This window comes from Bicyclus anynana, chromosome 10 (assembly GCF_947172395.1).
Source record: "Bicyclus anynana chromosome 10, ilBicAnyn1.1, whole genome shotgun sequence".
In the NCBI taxonomy this organism is placed as follows: domain Eukaryota; kingdom Metazoa; phylum Arthropoda; class Insecta; order Lepidoptera; family Nymphalidae; genus Bicyclus; species Bicyclus anynana.
In genome coordinates this window covers 11,464,022-11,484,101 of record NC_069092.1, presented here as the reverse complement: position 1 = coordinate 11,484,101, position 20,080 = coordinate 11,464,022, and the positions used below count along the sequence as shown (strand labels likewise).

Below are 20,080 nucleotides of genomic sequence, written 5' to 3'. Positions count from 1 at the left end.
ATTAAAGAAAATATAGTGTAACAACAAGTAACAAACAGTATAACTAGCTATTTAGGTATAATTCAAAAGATGTTGTTCAATGTAAATTTTAAATGGTGAAATTGTCATTTGAATCATTAAATACTTAATAAATAATTTGCATGCCAAATTGGCAAGATACATTTACCATCTACATCTACATACCACCTGTATATATAATGCATGTATCTGCAAATAAATAAATTGATTGATTGATTGATTGAAATCAAAATGTTATTCCTACTTCTAAAGCAAGTAGTTCTGCAATTAGGGCCGTCACTTTACTTGTACGTGAAGGTGATATGGGTTATATTTTATACGTGACTTAAATAAAATGGTAATACTACGTGCGTATAAAAAGCTTTTTAGGGATCAGCTGATTTGTATTTATAGCTCGTTTTTTAACGTTTTATACAATATATGCTTACAAAGCCATTAGAGGCGAGTACTTCAATCTTTTAGATATTTTTTTCTTATAAGATTGATTACAACTTCTCAAATAATTTCGTCATAGTATAAAAAGTGGCCGGTGGGAGGCTTCGGCCGTGGCTAGTTACCACCCTACCGGCAAAGACGTACCACCAAGCGATAGCGTTCCGGTACGATGCCGTGTAGAAACCGAAAGGGGTGTGGATTTTCATCCTCCTTCTAACAAGTTAGCCCGCTTCCATCTTAGACTGCATCATCACTTACCATCAGGTGAGATTATAGTCAAGGGCTTACTTGTAAAGAATAAAAAAAAAAGCTTCTTTCTTGGCTTCATAGAATAAGGGTTGGCCGTTGTACGTCGAGTATCCGCTGCTATATAGGGCCATACTGTTAACATATTATTATCATATGTGAGGCCTCTTTTGGATGATAACGCGCGCGATAAACCTTGGCACGTGTTATTAAAATGACGATTTCTTAAAAGTTTTATATGGGAGCTATATATGTAAACTTATTGGTGGGAATCTTAATAAACAAGCTATCTTTAAAAATATAAATGTAATTGGTTTTGCAAAATTACGTAGCTTATTGTAGGTAGTGTTGCTCGGGTAACAATTAGAAATTGATTCCCAGGTAGTCAGACTTCCGAAGGTTCCATCATCTGGCTTGAAACCCGTATAAAATCAAGGTAAATCAGGTTATTGTAGTAATTAACGCATGTAAAATCACCAAGAACTGCATCAAGATTTACACGTGCTTACAAAAGATTGCTTTCCGCATTTTCTTCGTAGAGTTACGAAAACTTTCCGCAATTTTCCCTTGCAGCTACTTTGGAAGATGTGAGAAACATTATTTGTCGTGCAAATTTTTTGCAGCTACGGAAAATAACTGCCGAGTTTTTAGTTTATTGGAGATCCCGGATCTTACGTTATGAAACTTTGACTTTATAAGTTTTAAAAGGATCTAGCTTCGTTTTAAACACTCGTAACTAATGAAAATATTAAATTGTCGTGACGTAGGTTTTGGAAAATGATATTTTTTATCAGAAAGGGAACGATGAAGAGAGTGATGATGATGATGATAATAATAATAATAACTGAATATTGAACTGTTTTTTATTTGATCGATATCACAGACTATTCAATGTCAAACATTTTATTAAATATTTCATTAATTGTTCTCTGGGAGCGTGAACTGACTGACAGAGAAAGTTTAGAAAAAGTACGGCGTGGCCTCGACTTGCATCTTAAGGTGCAAGTCGAGCTCATTAGAATCACCCGGGACCCGCACCGCCTCGTCGCTAGGCGTCCACTTGTAGTCGACAAGTGGACCACAGGTGGACGCCGCTTTGTCACCAGTGAACCTCGCGTGGTCAACGAATTTCCGAGTAATATTTCAAGCGCGGCAAGCTTGCCAACAGCGAACTATTATGGAGTGGTCCACTCGCTGTCCGCACGTGGACACCACGCGAGCGAAGCGATCCGGTGATGTTACGGAGTTGATGTATTTAACGCATGCCCTTACAAATGCAAACGAAGAATACTAACCACTCGAGGCGAGGTGGTGCTCGTCGGGTCCCGGGTGGCTCAAATGAGCTACGGCCTTTATACTTAGTATATCTTCATGACACAATCTTATAAGTTCGAGACCGTGATTTTTTACAGCGGACAAGAACAAATACTACAAGTATTATAAAGTATAATTAAGTTGAAAAAATCCTTGCCTTAAACAATAGTAAGATTTATTTTTTAAGAACAAGAGTTATCAGTACTTTGATATCTTTATATCAGCGGCTAAAAACATTAAAACATGCTCATTACTGATCCATTTCATTATTATTTTATCACCGATCTTATTTGATTAATTTTACAATACACATATATTAAATTAAACATGAGATAATCCACAACCGAACCAACATTTCGTCATTATTAGAAACAACAAAGGGACTTTATATAGGTTTTAATTGGATTAATTTATTAACGGCCCCGTCTCATGTATCTCGTGATACGGTTATACTTAATTAAGCCAACGTCCCTACTCGGTTAAGTAATGCGAGTACAATCTTAAATTGAGCACGTTTGCAATTAATTTGTACGGCAGCGTTGTTGTATGGCCGGTGTTATTGTTGAGTTTGGGCCTTAATGACGGTTGTATGGCGGTGAGTGGCGAACTTTAACCGTAACGCGCACCCGTAGGGGTGTTTTAGTGACGAGCGACACCGCACTGTCTAAGTGAAACCACTATAAGATTACGGGGCTATTAATGTTTTATAGCTTGGCAACTTCGTTCGTAACACTCCCGATGGTTCGGCCGGGGGGCATGTAGCGATGAATGCAAAACTCACGACTGATGCATCCCACTTCCCCGCGCGCACGATTTCACACCCACGCAGTTTTTCCCCCCGTCGCCCGCATATCATTGGAGTGTCATCAACGAACTGGCCAGACTATAATGCCCTATTTATGCATGTGTGAAAAACATTAAAAAACCGAAAGTATGTGGTTATTTTGACATCTAAATCGAATATATTCCTCTTTTCCTAACAAATTGAATGTGTAGTAGGTATATACTGTGCCGTGGGAAAACGGCCATTCTTATAGACCACACAATAACACACATATAACTATATTTATGTTTTCTAGAGCTACCTTTTTTACTCATACATTTACAAGTATTTAATCACGGAATCACGGAATATAATACTAGTAACAATAATATTAAGTAATTGTCTCCGCGTCTTTGTTAATGAACTTTTATTAATTAAGGTTACAACTAAACTTACATAAAAGTATCGAATTTGAGGACATTTGAGAAAATTTCGAGTCTATACTTAACTTTTCCTTAATGATCGTTTTCGTCACTTTGCTAATAGAGACATCAAAAACTAATATTTATAAAACTTGAAATATAAAATAAAAATTCAAATAAAATACATTGGAAAAGCATGCAGATCGTGTTTGAGAAACTAGTAACAAACTAATTCTAAAAATGATCTCTCTAAAACTCGTGTGGAAATTTTCTAAATTAACTTTCATTTCCTTATACGTGATAAAGTGTTAATTAGGTAAGAAGTGAAGTTGAAGTTTTTTAATGGAAAAACTCAGCGAGCGAGGTACGAGTTGATTTAGTTTGAAACTTTCGTCATTCGCTAATTTTCTCCTATCACGGTTTTCTACAAGGCCTAAAATTTATTAACTCAGCCACAGAATTTCAATTTATTAATTAATGAAGAATGATTAATATTTAAACTTATTCGATGTTGGAAAGTTTTTGTCTAATTAAAGGTTTTAACAAGCTAGTTTAGTATTAAAATGTCAAGTTTGTTGTATGCTGGTGATCACTTTACATAGGTTTCCAAAGTTTCCTCGGTAACATTCTTTTTAAAAGTATTATATCACTAAAGTATTATAAAACAAAGAATGTTATATATAACGTTAATAAGAAGGCATAGAGAATTATATCACTTAAAAACTGGTTCAAAAATTAAACTAACAATATTAAAAAAAAGTTGTTGCATTCTAACTAACGCCTAAGCACAGTAAAACATATTTTTACTAGTCTTTAAATATAATTTTAGTATATCTTTTTTATAATATGTAGTTAATATACAGTCTACTTTATGAGCCGTGTTAGCCCAGTGGCCTCTACCTCCGATTCCGGATAGTGCATGTTCGAATCCGGTCCGGGGAATGCATCTCCAACTTTTCAGATGTGTGCATTTTAAGAAATTAAATATCACGTTGTTCGGTTCTACTGTTACCGTTTACATCTAAATAAAATGTTTACAAATACTCAAGGGCATTCTGGCATTTAGCGTGGTAACTGAACGAACCAAGGTACCAACAGGTTTGTTATTATTTCTTCATGTGAAATAATTAATCCCCAGCAATAAATAATAGCCCACGCTACTTCCTTGTTCCTTGTTCACTGTGGTGATCGTTAAAAGGTTTCAGTTAGGTACTTTCGTTGCACGCAAACGGCTAAAAATCTAAAATGCGGCTGGCGCAGTGTTATAAAGAATTCATTGCAACTCCCCGAAGACTTAAAAACTATGGAAAACCGCAGTTATAAAACCGGCTCTACAATCGTTAACTATGTGTAGATAACTCCTTTTAGTTCAGTAAAAACCGCTTTATTCGGGTTCTTTAAGGAGGTAGTAGTGTTTTAATTGTGATTTTAAATTCTGTATTTAACTCTCAATGCAAAATGTTTAATGTGTATATTTGTGTGTATGTGGCGTTGTATTAACTAAACAAATAAATAAATAAAAATAACTTTATTGTCATTCTTATTAATAGTAGTACATTTAAATTTAATCAAATACAATTCAATTTTAATTGGTCCGATGTATAAGCTGTTTTTAAATTATCAGGAGAAATTTTTAAATTATGTAAAATGAAAATCGAATAAGCCAATCTGAAGATATTAGCATTTTTTCATTGTAATAAAAAAATGTTTTTTTTTGTATTTATTATGTTTAGCTAACTACACTAAGCTAATTACACATTAGTTTAAGTTCATATATTATAGTTTTAATCTTTAACGCCACTCGTTATTTCCAGCCCCACAATTACACTCGTGGGGGAGCTAGGTCCCCCATGTAATTATCATTTATTTCATTGGAAACTAACATTTTTTTCATAAAAATATTAAAAAACATACCACAAATCAGCCAAATTTTTTTCAATAAAATTTTAACCGTTGCAAAAGTTCTTGTTTTTTTTAATCAAAATATATAACTATTTTTTTTTCAGGGTCAGATCATTGCATCTACCCGGCAGTCAAGCGGTCGGTTTGTATTATTTAAATTAATTTCTATGGACTCACTATATCAACTGTTTAGGGTTTACCACACCAAATTGCCACGCGCACAAGCTACCACTAACCGAGATGTTCCGGTCGGGTGCCCGATCGCTCTAATGAGCTATGGCCTTTAACAGTTGAGAATATATAAATATACTTACTAGGGTTTACTGCCTGCCCCTCATCCACAACGTGCATTGATAAGTGAAGCAACACCAGCAAGGTCGCCGATAACTGAAACAAAATATAGATTCATATATTTTTTATTGTAGTATTACATAGTTAATAGCCTAATGAACCAAAGAAATAGCCCCCTAATTACCTACAACAAAGCGAAACAGCACATCACTTCCTCGAACACTGGTCAACCAGAGAGTTAATTGTAACCTCACTAAAATTTAAAAAAAAAATCAGATATTTAAAGATTTTCAAAAAAGTATAGTATGATAGTTTGTTTTTCAATCACGGCTCAAAGGTAAACGGAATAGAATAGGGCTAGATCAAAGACAGATTATACTCTGGTGTAGAACAAAGCCTACTTTTTGTTCTGTTATTCTCCGGATATATAGATATATATATATATATATATATATATATATATATATATATATATATATATATATATATATATCCGTGTGGAACTCAGTTTTTCACAAATCCCTCTGCAAACATGGATTTTTCCAGATCCAGAGTAAAATCTATTTCCATTCCAAATTTCAATCGTTTATAGTGCGTATAGCGTAGGATAGTGAGACCGAACTTCGAAATCGATTCGTTCGAAATTGTACTGAAGTTTCTGACACTCCAGTACGATTTATTAGAACTTAACCTAACAAATATTTAGTAGTTGGATATGAAGTGACTTTTACGTAGTACTTCCCGAAACTATCGGCGTTACTCCCCGGGTCGCGCTTATCTGCGCCATCGATGGACGTTAGCAAAGTTTAATGGAGATGAAAACGACGGCTTGCCTCATTTCTGGGTCGAGCACTAATTCCGAAACTACTTGATTCCGAACTTAAATCGGAAAACTGTTTTGACTTATTCAAATCCCCAATTGCATTTAATTAATTTTGCTAAATAAACGATTGGCCCGGAAAATTGGTTTTAGAGAAAGTTTTGCTCTGTTTTGCACATTGATGAAAATTTTAGACGAAGCAAAACAGTTTTCCACCTTCCTTTATGAATGAGTTTCCGATCCGAGGCTCCAAGGTCAATTATTCTTACGTAGCTTTTATTAATGGGGAATTAATTAAATATTTGAAGTCTTAAAAGCCAGCTTAAATGATTGAATATCAGCTCAGGTACCTTTAGAAACTTTTTTCTATCGTTAATTAAAAATTAAAAAGTATCAAAGTGACTTCGACTGCGTGATTTGTTTTTTTTTTTTTTTTTGGTAGCTTTTAGTACTCTAGTGTTTTTACCACGAGAATTACTGATAGTTCGATACTTACGGCACGTATTCTCATGTCGACGTATGTATACCATTGCCTTTAACACCCAACTTCATACGCCTAGTATATTTTTCCTAAAAGTATATTTAAAGCGTGAGTAGTTCACATGCACTCCAAGAACAATGACTCTCAACGAAACGCTGTGCGTACCTTTATTTCGCTGTGAGCTTACATACCCACATGTGAAAACCACATAAAAATCGGATTAGTGTAGTTTTATTTATTAAGTTTCGCTAACTAGAAGTAGCATATGACCTTCAAATTCTAACCTGTGCTTACAGCGAACCGAAAATTCCAACCAGCGACATAATATGAACTGATGAGTCAGAAATGAGGTTCCAAAAGGAAAGAAAGGCACAAAGAGATGGTAGGAGGGTGTGGAAGTAGGTTTGTGTAAAGGATTCAGTGATTAGTAAATGGAGGTGAATGGAAAAAGAAGACAGTATTCTTTAAGTGTCATAAGGACAATGATAATAATAAAAATGTGTTTTTTTTTATGTTAACTACCGCATTGATAAATCCGCAGCAAAAATCCAGTATTAACTCTGAGTAGGTAGGGAAGCTCTAGGTGGTTTTAGATTACTAATGTCGTGCCTTCTACTTTTTACTCAGTAGGGGAAAGCAAAAGGAAGTTTTGGCCTATTACTAATATTATAAAGAAAGTAAAGTAAAGTTTGTGGAGTGTTAGTGTGCAGTGTTGGTCGACCAGGTGGACTGACGACATCAAGCGAGTCGCAGGGATTCGATGAATGCAGGTGGCTCAGTATCGTGATGTTAGGTATGTCTCCTGCAGTGTTCGTCCATTGGCTGATATAATGATGATGATGATGAAAGTTTGTGGTATAGTTAAGGTAATTTCTAGATCTACTGAAACGTTTTTGAAAATTCTTTTATTATTAACATGCCACGTTATTCATAATAGAAGGCCAATATTATTAAAAAAATATAATAAAGTAAGTATAATGTTCGAACATCATGACAACTAATATCCGACATCCTCGAGACACATTACTTACGAAACAAAGGCCGATGACAAAATGTCTCCGACACAAAAGGAGCATAAAGACGCCGAAGAGTTTCACGTCTTAATGCGTCGTCACATTTATAGAACAATAGAAAAGGCTTTTGTATTTTCCCTAACTTTTTGGCCCTTTTGATACATTATCTTTAGGTGAGAGCTTCCGTTTTAATTGCATGCTTTTCTTTATCATTATGAGGTTTAATTCCATGTTTTGAAATCATTTTTAATCACACAATCACATGATGTGATTACTTTTAATTGAATCTTTTTAACGTCTTGACCTTTAACATTTTATTACAGTTAAAAGTTTGTCCTATGACCCTACCTCATATAAAATAAAATAGGTAGACAACTTGTGAAGTTCGGAACATGGAGAAGTTTGTAGAGCTATCAGGATTAGACTTTAAATAATCCAAGTATGAAGTATATTTTTCATTTTGGAATAATAATATAAGAAATAACGTCGTGATAGACATTTAGCTCCGTGGCAACCGTTGACCAGTTACTCTATAAGTTCATACTTGTATGCAAGTAACAACCAAGAAAAAAAAATTAGCCTTTAGGCTGTAACTTTATCAAAATGGTCGAAATTCCAACAGATTGACTGAACTAAATAGTTATTATTTCTACTCCCATTATGTAGGTCACGGTTTCTATATAAATAACAATTTTATATTGCTATCAAATTTTGTTAGAAATATAAAATTACTTGTCGTTATTCAACAAAAGTTATTTGTGGTATACCATCGCATTGAAGTACTGTTCTCATTATGTTCGAACATAATTATTTTCCACTGACAGACGGCCTGTTGGCTAGTACCTACTTGAATCTCGTATTTATTAAAATATATTCATAATTAATTGTATTGAGGTTCAGTAATATTTCATTACCGTAGTTGTAATACAATTACAGTAATGAAATATTACTACGTACATTGTCATCATCATCATCTCCTTACCCTTATCCCACTTAAGTGGGGTCGGAAAAATATGTCAATCTTTTCCATTCGTTTCTATTACTCGTCAACTCATCATCCACTCCTTTTACACACATGTCCTCTTTCACACAATCCAACCATCTCTTCTTTGGCCTTCCTCTCCTCTTATGACCTTCCATTTGCACGTACTACGTACATTGTATGACTGTAAATAATCTCAAGATTGTATCAAACAATCTTTATTAAAATTTTAGATTGAATACATGATTTCATCCTATTAGCTAGTAATTAAATCAATACAACGAGGATATCAAGCGGGTTGCAGGGAGCCGCTGGATGCTAGCGGCTCGAGATCGTTGTGCTTGGAGGTCCATGCAAGAGGCCTATGTCCAGCAGTGGACGTCTATCGGCTGATAAGGTAAGGTAAAACAATACAAGACATAAAATACTTTTGCTTAAGAATTAGCCAATTTGAAAAACTGTATCAAAATTTAACGTGTATCGTTTCGGAGATTAGTTGTATTCAGATCACCAATTATTTTAGTGTTCTGATACGCAGTTTTAATATGTACACTTTATACAGTTTTAATCAATGTCTGTATCTCTCAGTTTCTATTTTGTTATTGTTAATATTAGCTGACGCCCGCGACTTCGTCCGTCCTTAGACCTCTCTAATCCTGCCCTTACAGTAGCATCGCTGTAAAAATGGAGTAACTTCTCCCGTTTTCCCAACGTTTCCCTTCTCTGCTCTGCTCCTGTTGATTGTAGCGTGATGAAAAATATACTATAATCTGCCCAGGAGTGTGAAGAATAATTATACCAAGTTTCGTTAAAATCCGTCGAGTAGTTTTTGTTTCTATAACGAACATACAGACAGATATACAAACAAAGAGACAGACATAAATTTTACTGATTGCACTTTTGCCATCAGTATCGATTACTAATCACCGCCTAGTTATTTTGGAAATATATTTTATGTACATAATTTACCTCTCTACTGATTTATAATAAGTATATATCTAGCATGAATATACGAGTATATAAACTCCGTACGATAATATTATTTATTGAAACAATAATAATTTCAAAGTAGAAATGGTTATTATTTCAAGCACATGCATAGTTTATTTATTCTACTCTAGTATATGTGCCTCAGACCTAAGATTGTTTTGAAAGGATCGCTATATACCAGACGCTATAGTATTATGTATTAGACTAAGAATCTTTACGTATAACCGACTTAAAATAAAGGGTTCCTGTTTTTAATTGATTACGTAACACATTTTGTTTGGTATCTCATATTATAGTATATTATCATATCGAAAAATGTACCGCCAAGCGATTCTGTGTTCTCGTATGAAGCCGCGTAGAAACCGTCACAGGTTTGGGTACAAGAAAGTTGTTTAACTATTTCAAGTTATCCCCTTACAATCTTAGACTGCATTGTGACTTAAGAGTGTGCAATATGTAATTCGGTGGTTACAAATAGTTCTGGATCTCAGATTCTGGAAAAGTTATTGGCCTGATGTTTGGGTAAATTATATTTCAAAGTGTTAGCTTCGTTATGACTATACACAATACACAATTTGTAAAACTTTTCTCGATAGTTTATTTTTTTAAAAAATAGATGTTTTGCTCACATTTTGCTTTCAATCTCAGGAAAAACAAACTTATTTTCTTAAATTTTTGTTTTGTATAAAAAATTAGGTATATATCTTGAACATGGCCATTTTGTTTTTCGTTATGTTGTTTAATTTACTTGCAATTAGGTAAAAATGGTTTTGGCGCTCACGTCATTAAATTTGCGTCGCGCGTCAATCGCTCCGTGCTTTTCACTCACGTGAAAGTCATAATTCAGCGTCTCGTTTGCGCTTCGAATTTTATCCATATCGTACCGACGCGCTGCGCGCTCTTAACACTAAGTGATTGTAGTCAAGAGCTTACTTAATCCACTAGTGTTTATAATAGCGCAATAAGTATTTTCACTGAAAAGATCTGTTATTCCGCGTATGTTTATTAGAGGCATGATAGCTTCTTTAAGTGCAAGAGAACGAGCATACCTAACGTAAAAGCTCCCTACTCGTTAGGCAACCATTAGACAGTTTAGCGCTTTACATATAAATATTATACTATGTAAGTCAAATGGGTATTGTATAAAATTGTTTTATTCTGCAAGTCGTAGTGGACTTCTATAATAAGTTAAACAACGACATAGTTGAAAATCATTTTTAATCAACGTTAGTGCTATATTTGTAAAATAAATTTCAATCATTACAAACAAATTTAAAGATACAATCACTGCAAACAAAACGGTTAAGGAAAAGGATCGTGAGGAAACCTGCATAACAGATAATTTTCTGAAATAACTGCGTGTGTGAAGTCTGCCAATCCGCATTTGGCCAGCGTGGTGGATTATTGGTCTAACCCTTCTTATTCAGAGAAGAGACTCAAGCTCAGCAGTGAGCCGAATATGGATTGTACCAACAAATAAACTCACATTCGCTTTCTTATGGTAATTCAAATTGAATATTTACACAGTATTCTTGTGACATTAAAGTCACTAAATCTTCCTTATGTGCGGGACGACATATGGTGTCGACCCCTTGGGACCACTGCGATCATAACGCATTGTGATAGGGTTATTATTTTAGGGGTAGTAATTTCCTGTCTAAATGCCTCCGAAGTACAGTGACTTAGTTATGCGACTATGCATCACGAGGCCCTGAATTCAATGCTTAGGCTTAATCTGGCAATAAAATATTGACTTTCTGGTGAATAAAATATTTCTGATGGTAGGTATTGGCCGTAGCTAGTTACAACTTTACCGGTAAAGACGTACCGCCAAGCAATGTGGCGTACCGGTACGATGACACGTAGAAACCGTCGGAGGTACAGGTAGAATAAACTTTTGCCTCTTCCAAGTAAGCCCGCTTCCATTTTAGACTGCATCATCACTTAACATCAGGTGAAATCACAGTCAAGGGCTAACTTGTCATAGAACAATAACATGTAAAATTAAAAAAGTTTCAAAAACCCCCGAATGTCATGAAATTATTAATTACACTATCGATCAAGTCGTCAATATAGAGATATTCTCTATATTGTCGACTTGTCGATATATACAGAAATATATAGAATGAGTCGTCAAGTCATAAATGTCATGTCATGAATAATTAATTACACTATCGATCAAGTCCTTATAAGAGAATATCTCTATAATGACGACTTGATCGATAGTGTAATTAATAATTTCATGACATTGGGGGGGTCTTTCAAAATTTTCAGTGCGCTTTCAGTTGAGACCCCACTCGAGTATATTTGCAGACATTAAGTTGTACTTCCCCACTTTCAACCCCCACAACTTTTAAACGGTTCTACCGATTTTCATCAAATATGTCTAAGAACACTCGCCTTTAATTAAAAAAAAAAACTAAATTGAAATCGCTTTATCCGCCCAGGAGCTATGGTGCCACAGACAGACAGACAGACAAACACATCAAACTTATAACACCCCTCTTTTTGGGTTGGGAGTTTAAAAAGACTTTCTGTAAATAAAAAGTTAATAATTTTAGGATGATGTGAATCGATCTCTTGCCAAAGTTACTAACTTTAATTCGTTATATTCAATTATCTTTAGTAATTACTTTCAACTTTGCAAGCACTTTTGAAACGCCAAGTTTGTCTGTTTGTAAATACTCTTCTAATGATTCTGTAATGTTACTACACTTTAAAGATGTAGTGCACTGATGAGTTTTATTACCAACATAAATATTTTAATTTTTCAAAGTTAAATTTCACCTGCATCTTGGTCAGACATTTTATTTATTTGCAGTTGAATTAAGCGGAAGGAAAAAGAGCAAGATAAATTGTATCCCGTTTCTAGATACTTAATGCGGTCTTTAGTTCGCACCGTTGCTTGCCAGTAATTTATTTCCTCAACTTTTATGGCAGCGAAATTAGAAAATGAGAAATATTTTTTAAATAAATTGTTGCACTTATGATAAAGTGATGCCTTATCTATAACAGTTAGATATGTAATATGCCATTTTTCGTGGAGAAATATTATGTAACTAGCTGACGCCGCGCGGTTTTACGCGCGTGGTTCCCGTTCTCGTAAGAAAACGGGGGTAATATATAGCCTATAGCCTTTCTCGATAAATGGACTATGTAACATTGAAAGAATTTTTCAAATCGGACCAGTAGTTCCTGAGATCAGCGCGTTCAATCAAACAAACTCTTCAACTCTATATATATTAATATAGAGTATAGATAGGCGAATATAGCAAAATGTTCTCTTTTTAATCCTATTTATATATTTAATATATCTAGAAAATCTTGATAAAACTGTACATTCAATAATAATAATAGGAATCGTCTTAAACGCTCAATTGAAGGCGGTTTATTAAAATACGAAACCGCAGAAGTGTGCAATGAAATACGCAGATGAAAAACAAATTAGTTTCTGCTCCCTTTTAAGTTTTTAAAAGGTTTCAGTTGCCGGAATGCGGATGAGCAAATAAAAGACATTTTTTCGTCGCGCTATCAATTTGCGGCAATGGCATGGCCGTTTGGATAAACAAGCCTTGATGTCCGGTCTTTGTAGAGGATCTTATTTTATCATTTGAGATAAATCTGCGACGATTCACCGAGGATCTCTTTGCTTATGTCAATAAGGTATTTCGTTATTTAGTTTGATCTGAGCGTTTGAAGTGATGTAAGATGTTTTATTTTTTTATTCATTTACAAATTGATACTTACTTAGATACATTTTTTTGAACTTAACTCTTTATGATACAATTTTGATATAGGCCACCCTTTATGAAGTGACATTTGTTTATAATCTAAGAACGATCAGTATATGCTGTTGGTTATAATTTTGTTCTGATTAATTACTTGTTTTTGACCAATACTGGTCCTACTCGAGTTCTGTTTCAGGCAAAAAACTAAAATTTAGGAGCGGGCATTGTAATTTTTGAAATAGTGTATTTAAATAACGAAAACGTCATACAAATCAAATCATTTGTTTTGAAGATCGCAGATATAAACACATACAAACATACCTACACTTCAAATACGGAACACTATTTTTTTATTCGGTTTTAAAGGCAATATTGTTTATCAAGTTAGAAGAGTTGGTGCTTGCTTTCCGAAGACAACTTTTTTACAAAAAAAAATATTGGCGAACGGAAACCTTAAAAACATAAAGATAAATAAATAAATAAAAATGTTCCCGCAAAAGGCGCTCACGGAAGAAGTGGAATTTCCTTGAATCGCAGTAACGAGATCGGATATCCAGCAATGGGCCGACATCAAGGCTTGTTTGTTCAAACAACCGCACTATTTCCGTAAATTGATAGCACGGTGGAAATGCCGTCTATTTGGCCAAGTGAGCTTCAATGGGAGACTTTAAAAACCTCCAAATGGAGCTCACAATTTTTTAAGTTTTAATGAAAAGCAAGCAAAACTTGCAAAACCTTTACATTTTTCTTTATTGCTGATATCCAATATATTTTTTTACAACGAATATACCGAAATAGATATATTCTTTGTAAAATCGCAATACATACAATAAAAGTGTAAAATAGGTACATTTAGTTACACTATAAGTTTATAGTGTGATTATATACTTTGCATTCATGTTTTATAAATGAAATCATTTAATGATATCATGAAGTATGTATAAAGTACAACAGGTTTTCTTTCTTCTAAGAAATTTTCAGTAAACATTCTGAAGTCTTTCTGATATAAGCCGTGATAGCCCAGTGGAAATAACCTCTGAAAGAATAATCTCCATATCCCCTTCCCTCCCTTTTAAAGTAGGGAAACGTGGCCCTGCAATGATCCGTTAAATATGTTGATAATGATGAAGTAAATTTTATTCATTTTATATTTTAAACAAAAGTCCATAGCTATTATCGAAAAGTAATCCTGAAAATAAATTAAAACACGTTTATACGTCAACTTCGATTGTATTTTACACATAAAATATCCCGTTCGAGTATTTAACACAACAATAACCTTATTAAAATTTCATTACTTAATTAAAATTCAGTTCATTTTTATTACGGAATATATCCGGCCATGTTGAATTTTAACTGCAACTCGCTGCATGTTTTCTTAAGTAGAGCAAATAGAAGCGATATAACAAGACTTATATTCTTCTACTTAGTTAATGCGATACGTTACTGTGTGTCTTACTTTATCTATTGTTTATTCCCGAGAGGTTTGTTCGTTCGTTGTTCGTTACTATTACGATACAGTGTACTGTAACTATCTATACTAATATTATAAAGCTGAAGAGTTTGTTCGTTTGATTGATTGATTAAACTCAAATACTGGACCGATTTGAAAAATTCTTTCTGTGTTATATAGCCCATTTATTGAGGAAGGCTATAGGCTATATATTATCCCCATGTTCCTACGGGAACGGGAATCGCGCAGGTGAAACCGCTCGGCGTCAACTAGTTAAGTAGTTGTGTGTAAATATACTTGTTTTAGACTATACTATGGTGCATGTGCCTTTCGAAATAGTAGTTATTATTATTATTATTATTTTATATTATTAAGTAGAGTTATAGAATGCAAATTTTGCCATGCAATAGCATTATTTTGGTTCAAGGATTTTATTTTCATTTATTTATACAATAACCGTCACCAATTAATGCTTGTAGACCATGATAATGAGCCACCATTAAAAAATCGGTTGTCTGTAAAGTCGTTTTCCTGACGATAGTTGAACGTGACAACGTCATAAGTAAATACTGATGGAATGGTTGCATTTTTCAAAAGAAAATGTTCGTTTTTCTAAAATACTGTTTAATAATCTGTATAGACAAGACTTATACTTTTTTTCTTGTAAAAAAAGTTGGCAACTCTAGAGCGAGGGAACGACGCATGACGTCATCTTTTTTCGAGTGTGCAGCCGGCTCCTTCGAATTATAAGACGTTGTGAGGTCAAAAAAATTGTCTTTGAGACGCTAAACTTAGGTTAGTAAGATAAAAGAAATAATGTACCTAAACCTTTATAGGCAGGATTGGTTTAAATGTAAAACTTTAACCAATCTATAAACAATTTCTATGCGATGGTTTAAGTATTTTAAATATATATAGACGTACTTACTTGAATTTTCAGTTCATTGGACCTAGACCTAGCTCATTCTAAAGTAAGAGTCTGGATTTTATAGAGCTAGTCGAAGGTTAATGTTGGTTCGTATAATTACGTAGAGAGAGCTACTCCACCAAGAGTGTTGTAATAATAAGAAGTCGGTTAAAATACAAAGTTCTAGGTAAACCCATTACATAGTTTTAGGTTAGTGTACCTAACCTTTCGACTATTGATAGCTAACTACGTAATGTTAGTTTAAAAGGAAGTTTGAAAGAATTTTTTGTTATATTTAAAATTATTCTTTTTTTTTATTCTCTACAAATTAGCTCTTGACTACAATCCCTCCTGATGGTAAGTGATGATGCAATCTAAGATGAAGCGGGCTAACTTGTTAGGAGCAGAATGAAATCCACACTCCTTTCGGTTTCTACACGACATCGTACCGGAACGCTAAATCGCTTGGAGGTACGTCTTTGTCGGTAGAGTGGTAAATAGCTACGGCCGAAGCTTCCCACCGGCACCGGCCAACTCAAAAAAAAAATATTTAGGTTAATACTCGTTTAGGGAAACATTTACTTTTGACTTTTATAGTGTTTTATTTAACCAGCAAGACGTTGTTTCAAAAATAGTAGTAGAACGTTTCTTTAGAAAAAAAAATCGTTAAGTAGGTAGATACTAACGACTGTTAAAGAATTCTCTACAAGGACTAAATTCTGATTGCATCATGATATTTCTATCATCTTAATACATTTTGACCTGAATTGCACCGTCCAATATATCAAAGTCCTAAAGGTTAGTAGTTCAAAATTAACTTTCATGATTTAACCCATTTATGCTATTCTATCATCATCAGTATTAATAGCTTATTTTAATGGAGGGCTTCAAGGCCAAACCTCTTATGGGAGAGGGGATTTGGAGCTTAGAGCCACCACACTGTTCCAATGTGGGTTGGCGGGCTAAGGTTAAAGATAAAGTTAAATTAACGACTACTATCAGATGTTAATAATAGTGTCTGGGACCGACGGTTAGACGTAATCTCCGAAGCACAGGGGTGAAACACTATAAACTTCCCGACTCCGAGCTGAAAATTTATATTGAAAGTGAAAAAAAAAATCAGTAGAAATTTCATGATTCAGGATTCGAACCTAAGACCTCGTGATCAGAAACCATCACCCTAACCAGTGGATCAACGATGCAGTTATACTAGACAATATGAAATAAGAGCCTGTAATGATATTTTTAAGGTAAAAATGGAATGGCCTTGAAAGACGTATTGAAGTTATTTGGATTTTAAAACAAAATTACCTAACTGATTTTCATGAAAATTAAATAAGACCAATCTGAAAGTATACTGTTTTAAACAGAAAAAGAATTTTCAAAATTGGTTAATAAATGAGGTAACAAATATAAAAAAAAACATACGCGTAGCATTCAGAATCTCCTCCTTTTTCGAAATCGGTTGAAAAAGACAACCAGCACACATCCCAATTCCCAGCATATCAACGGACATAAACTCTGTATCGTAAACTCGCACAAATCATTAGGCGCAGCCAGTCAGCCAAGTTGAGGCAATAAAAGAGGGCAATATGGCATTCCGTAAATAGTCCAATGATGGCACGTGAACGAGTTTGGCCCTCGGACGTTGTTGTACCTCAAATAAAAGACGAATTTACCCTGATTTGATTTCATTATTTGTTGAGGCGTTAAGAAAAGTCGACCTTTACAAAGGTTCTTTTATGATATTCATTAAGGTTGCCTAACTAACTTGAAACTGGGAATACCTAACTAAACAAAAATCATTTACTTAATATGGGGATATCCGAAATTGGGCCCACTTTTCAGAACGATACAGAAATGAAAAATGTACTAAAAATCTTGTATATTTTACTGGAATTGGCGACTATTATTTCTACTAAGATTCTAATGGAGAGCCATTAGTATCTTAGTGTAAATAATATTCACCAACAGTGAAAATAAGCTGATTTCATTATTTCCCACCGCTCGTAGACTAACTATAAATCCTCTTTGATGCGTATTTTACTGATTGTCAGTTGTCTTTGTAAACGCAGGCTGTCAATGTCAAAGTCAATCAATGAATGAGACATTATTTTCAAATATCATTTTAATATAATTTGATTAGATGTGTCAAGTTAGTGCCAAATCCTTTTATAGTCACTGGTCTGTTTTTTTATGCCAAAGCGATACTAATTATTGTCCACTTGTAACATGTAATTTAACTGATTAGGCAAATAAAGATTTCTTTTCAAAATTGGCGTCATGAGTTCTTCTTAGTTGCCCTAATTTATGGCCAATTTTCACCTCTGTATCATTTGTATAATTTGGGCCCGAGTTTGTATAGACACTGGGTTTCTCCTGCGATTTTTGGTAAATATTTACTTCCTACACTAGTGCTTTAAAAGTTCTGTGGCTAGTTGAGTTTCAGGCCATAAAGCAGCTTTATTTCCTTAAATAAGTCTTCAGTAGAATCCCACGTTGAACCTTCATAGAGTCAGTCTAGTCAATATCATTAACTTATTTTGATAGTGACCATGGGAATACGTGGATAAAATATTACTGGCTGATAATTCAGACAAATTAATCCCCCAAATAGTTTCAACTAACAGCGGTAAAATACGAGTAAGATATTTACTTGTTTACCGTTTAATAACTTCATTGCGTCGTTATAAACCACTCTATAACAATGTTAAACAACAAGCGAAAATGTTTCCTCGACAAAAACAATCGCACGGTAAACTACACTTAAAAAACTTAGTAAAAAAGGCAATAAACTCGACGAACAACGAAATTGCGCTCCGAACGTGAATAATACGTAACATAAATCAAAGGGAAATTTTAATAACACTTATATCTACGTCAAAAACAAATAACTGATAAAATTTCATTTCGTGTAACATATCTATGGCTATTAATGCAATATGTTCCCATCACATGTATTATGAATGTAGCTAGCCACAGGACGTGGGTCGAAACCATATGCCGGGCAGCGCTTAACGAAGATTTAGTGACTGGGTAATTCCGGCTACCCGTGCTAACTTACATAATACTACTGTCATTAGTATTCTATAGAGAGATCACTGACAATCAGAAGGCTTTGCAGTTGGAATTTCATTTTACTATTAGCGGCTAAAGTTTGTATTTGTCGCCGATAGTTGATAGGTTGTTAGCGTAACTGTACCAGCCAATGAGTGGTCAAGTTGAATAAATCAAATGGAAGCTTGCCTGGGTCCACTAGTTTCACATAATTGTTAGAAGCTTTTGATTACTAGTATCGACGTCAAAAACAAATAATTCATAAAATTTAATTTCGTGTTACAGATTAATGCAATATGTTCCCATCACATGTATTATGAATGTAGCTAGCCACAGGACGTGGGTCGAAACCATATGCCGGGCAGCGCTTAACGAAGATTTAGTGACTGGGTAATTCCGGCTACCCGTGCTAACTTACATAATACTACTGTCATTAGTGTTCTATAGAGAGATCACTGACAATCAGAAGGCTTTGCAGTTGGAATTTCATTTACATGTAATTGTTAGGTAGGTACTATTTGGTAGGATTTTAGATTTTTTTTTTATTCTTTACAAGTTAACCCTTGATTACAATCTCACCTGAAGTGATGATTTTAAGATTAGCTTAAAATATAACACTATGCCTAAAAACGCACTCTTGGAAACACTGCGTCTACGCCGCTGAAGACTATGTCCCGATTTTCCACGTCTCCTTGACTAATCCGTCAAATTTACAGTTTCATAAATATTATAAATTTGACGAGTGTTTTTGTTTGTTTGGTTGAACGCTATAATCTCAGGAACTGCTGGTCCGATTTGAAAAATTCTTATTATGTTAGATAGCCCATTTATCGAGGAAGGCTGTAGACTATATATTATTCCCGTATTTCTACGGGAACGGGAACCACGGGGATGAAACCGCGCGGCGTCAGTTAGTATTTCATAAATAAGCAAAGCAGTCGTATATATGGCATTTGATTTTTTAATGAATGACCCAAGTTATTCAAAACATAATCAATTTTATTTTTTTGTATAAAATACTTCTTCTTACAAACGTCGTCTGTTAAGAAAAAATCTGTTATGGTCTGGCAAACGTAATATGTAGTTTCAATGAAGCTAAAAAATTGCTCATCATTCCACTAATGTGATCTCATATTCTGAGCGTATCATATATTCTCATATAATATTAGATGTACCATTAGATATACGTACACTGGCTGATATGAAGCTTAAGCCTATGGCTAGTTACCACCCTACCTAATACAAGCGATTAGCGTTC

At 34.3% G+C, this 20,080-nt stretch overlaps 1 protein-coding gene across 1 annotated transcript in view; it reads right to left on the bottom strand.

The window, feature by feature from the left end:
• The window catches only part of LOC112046646 (suppressor of lurcher protein 1), a 412,265-nt gene that overhangs the window by 327,318 nt on the left and 64,867 nt on the right, over positions 1-20,080 (bottom strand). The window contains exon 3 of the mRNA XM_052883831.1: positions 5,415-5,487. Within this exon, the coding sequence (XP_052739791.1) occupies positions 5,415-5,487 (73 nt within the window). The remainder of the gene's footprint in view (positions 1-5,414; positions 5,488-20,080) is intronic.